This window comes from Hordeum vulgare, chromosome 1H, assembly GCF_904849725.1.
Source record: "Hordeum vulgare subsp. vulgare chromosome 1H, MorexV3_pseudomolecules_assembly, whole genome shotgun sequence".
Taxonomy (NCBI): Eukaryota; Viridiplantae; Streptophyta; class Magnoliopsida; order Poales; family Poaceae; genus Hordeum; species Hordeum vulgare.
Window position 1 is genome coordinate 510,521,728 of NC_058518.1, and position 3,153 is coordinate 510,524,880.

Genomic DNA, 3,153 nt, shown 5'->3' on the forward strand with positions numbered 1-3,153 from the left:
ACCGAAAAAGAACTGATGAGACCATAGCGTCGCCCATCTCGTCCCTTAATCAACATGCAACATCGCATGAAAAAAAATCTCAGCTCATGAGAAAACTATTATCAGGGTGCAAAAAATGGGCCCAGTTAACGTTGAACACATCATCAATCTCAAAAATGAAAATAAGCATCGGATACTACTCTCTCTATATCACAATACTTGTTGTTAGGGAAAACTAGTCTAGCTCTTTCTAACAACAACGACGAGTATTTAAGAACAAAGGGAGTAGGAGTACATCCGAACTACCTACCGAATGCCATGAGATTGCGCACAGAGAACTGAAATGCATGGAGGAAATCACACCAGCATATAAGCAATCGTGTATGCTACCCTAACTAAAAACACGAACGCAAAGACCTATACCGACTGACCGGCCGTTGTCAGCTGAATGTGCCGAGCACGTGTCAGTCAGCCCACCGTAATGCGAGATTCCGCCGGTGCGTGCTGATATTCCGGCTTCAACGGCGGCACAGTTGGCGGCGATGAGGTGCCCGACTGCAGCATCTCCACGACGTCACCCATCTTGAGCCGCTGTTTGGGGTCCGGGTGGCTGCACGCGAGGGCGATGAGCAGGAGCTTCTTGGCCTCCTCGTCCTGCTGCAGCTCACCATCTGCCGTGCCCGTGCTCTGCAAAGATGGATCAACCGCGTCGAGGATGCGCCCTTTCCCGTGAAGTGCCCACACCCAGTCCGCGAGGAATCTGAAGCTAGTATCCCCGTCCATGATGTCACCGGCGCCGCGGCAAGAGCGGCGGCCGCAGACGACCTCGAGCACCAGCGCGCCGAAGTAGAAGACGTCCAGCTCGGTGGTGGGGTTGGGGTTGGGGATGCCGGCGCACTCTGGAGCTATATAGGCTTGGCAGTTCCTGAGGGGCTTGGAAGGCTCCATCCTGGAGTAGGCCAGGTCGCCGAGCCGCGCCGTGAGGTCTTTCTCCAACATGACATTGGAGGCCTTGACGGATCCATGGACATACTTGTTACTGTGGAGGTGGTTCAGGCCGAGGGCGACACCTCTGATGATTTTAGAGCGGCGAGCCCATGTTAGAGCCGGTGAGCTCCCTGTTGCATCCAAGAGGTGCCGGTCCAGGCTGCCATTGAGCATGTAGTCGTACACCAGGTAAAGCTTCCCTTTTCTCAAGCAATACCCTGCAGGTAAAATTTGACTCTGGATCATGTTACTAGCTACTAGTATATACTACTCCCTCCGTTCTTAAATATAAGTCTTTTTAGAGATTCCGCTAGTAGACTACATACGGATGTATTTAGACATATTTTAGAGTATAGATTTATTCATTTTGCTCTGTATGTAGTCTACTAGCGGAATCTCTTAAAAGACTTATATTTAGGAACGGAGGGAGTAGTATATACTATGTGTGTAATTCAGATTTTGGAATGATGATTTAGTATATGTGTAATTCAGATTTTGGAATGCTCATTTTGACATTGTATATTTGTATCCTAACATTATTATTCAGTGGACGACTGAAGGAAGCGTGAGGGTGCAAATACGAGAGTACACCTAAACGTACGTTTACTTCATTAATGCAGGAAGTAAGGAACAACAGAGGATGTTTTTGAAAAGGAACAAGAGAGGATGTGCTGCTGTATAAGTAGTACAGTATATAACTAAGAAAGAGAGAGAGAGAGAGAGAAGCCACTCGTGCTTAAGGGCTTGTTCCGTTAATCTCTTCCACGATGGGATTGGAGAGGATTGGAAGGAATTGATGTGGAATTTGATTTGTAGGGATTTTAATCCCTCTCAATCCCCTCCAAACCCCTCCGACTCTATCTAGTCTAGTAACCGAACAAGGCTAACAGAGGACGTACCAAGCAAGCGGACGATGTTCCTGTGCTGGAGGAAGTGGCGTCCGAGATCCCGGTGGACGTGCTTGCTGCTCTGCTCTGTGAGGGTGTTGTGGAACCTCTTGATGGCCACGAGCCTATCCAGACCATCATTCCCCAGCAGGGTGCCTTTGAACACCATCCCGGACCTGCCTTGGCCTGGCCCGAGCTTCATCTTCTTGTGGAAATTACTCGTAGCCGCCGCCAGCATGTCGTACTCATACTCCCATACGGTGGTTTCCTGGCGGCCAGCCAGCCGACGACGATTAGGTGCCTGCCGGAGCTCCAGTCGTACCGGACTTGTTAGCACGCCCCGCCCCAGCCAATGGACCGCGCCGTTACCACTGCGCCTCCAAGGAAAGCTTGTCCACAAGAAGGAGAAAAGGGAGCCTTTCTTTTGGGGGAGATGCAATTCTGTAGGCAGCTGGTAAACATCTAGCTCTTCTTTCTTGTCATGGTCATGGGCGGACTGTCTGCCTCCAGCGGCTGATCGATCCGCTCCAGCGGCTGCTCTGCCCCTGGATTTAGTACGATCTGCCCGCACTTTAAGCCCCAAGAAAGATTGCAAGGACGCTCCTACTCCAACCACGGTGGTCAACGCCAGCGCTCCCACGACCAGGGCTGCCGTCTTCCACGCCGGATCTGGGTGCTCAGAGTCAGACTCGCTTGTTCCTGGCAGTTGACGAGCTCCAGATGAAGGCGTGGCTGAAAGGATCGCCATCACCACCCATGCCCATGCCCATGCCCATGCCCATGCCCATGACCATGACCATGAGAGCATTCCGCGGTAGCACGACCTGGCAAACCGTAGGTGAAGCAGACTCTCATGGCTAATCTCCATCACGCGGCACCCACCACGGACAAGCAACCCGACCCAACAGCTAGCCAAGTAGAGAACCAAGAGGAGGAGAAGGGCCGGGCACAGGGCTGCCGTGCTGCGGGCCTGCGAGAAGATGGGGACGGTGGGGGACTATCCAGGAAGGCGCGTGTTGACCCACGGGGAGGGCTGGACCGCTGGAGTTGGTGCATACACGGTTTCTTTGATCTGAGCCACTGAGTGCATATAGTATGCTTTACGAACGTACTAACTCTCGGCCTCCCTGATTTTCAGGGGTGTGGGCCCCTTCCTCCCCCTTCTCTAATCACAGTTTGATAACTACACAATCACGTAAGACTTAGTAGACTCGTACGTAAATGTAGCATTGCTCGGGGACGCACGTGTAAAAAGATTCCACGACTCACCGGCTAGCTACAACACTATTGAGAAAAGGCT

At 51.9% G+C, this 3,153-nt stretch overlaps 1 protein-coding gene across 1 annotated transcript; it reads right to left on the reverse strand.

Annotated features, from left to right (window-relative positions):
* Positions 1 to 447: 447 nt before the first annotated feature.
* LOC123402884 (probable L-type lectin-domain containing receptor kinase S.5) lies at positions 448 to 2,721 on the reverse strand. Its single transcript, XM_045096855.1, has 2 exons — positions 1,866 to 2,721; positions 448 to 1,184 (listed from the first exon to the last, which is right to left on the reverse strand). Exons 1-2 carry the CDS (start codon positions 2,719 to 2,721, stop codon positions 448 to 450), a joined length of 1,593 nt encoding a protein of 530 aa, XP_044952790.1.
* Between the last annotated feature and the right edge of the window lie 432 nt (positions 2,722 to 3,153).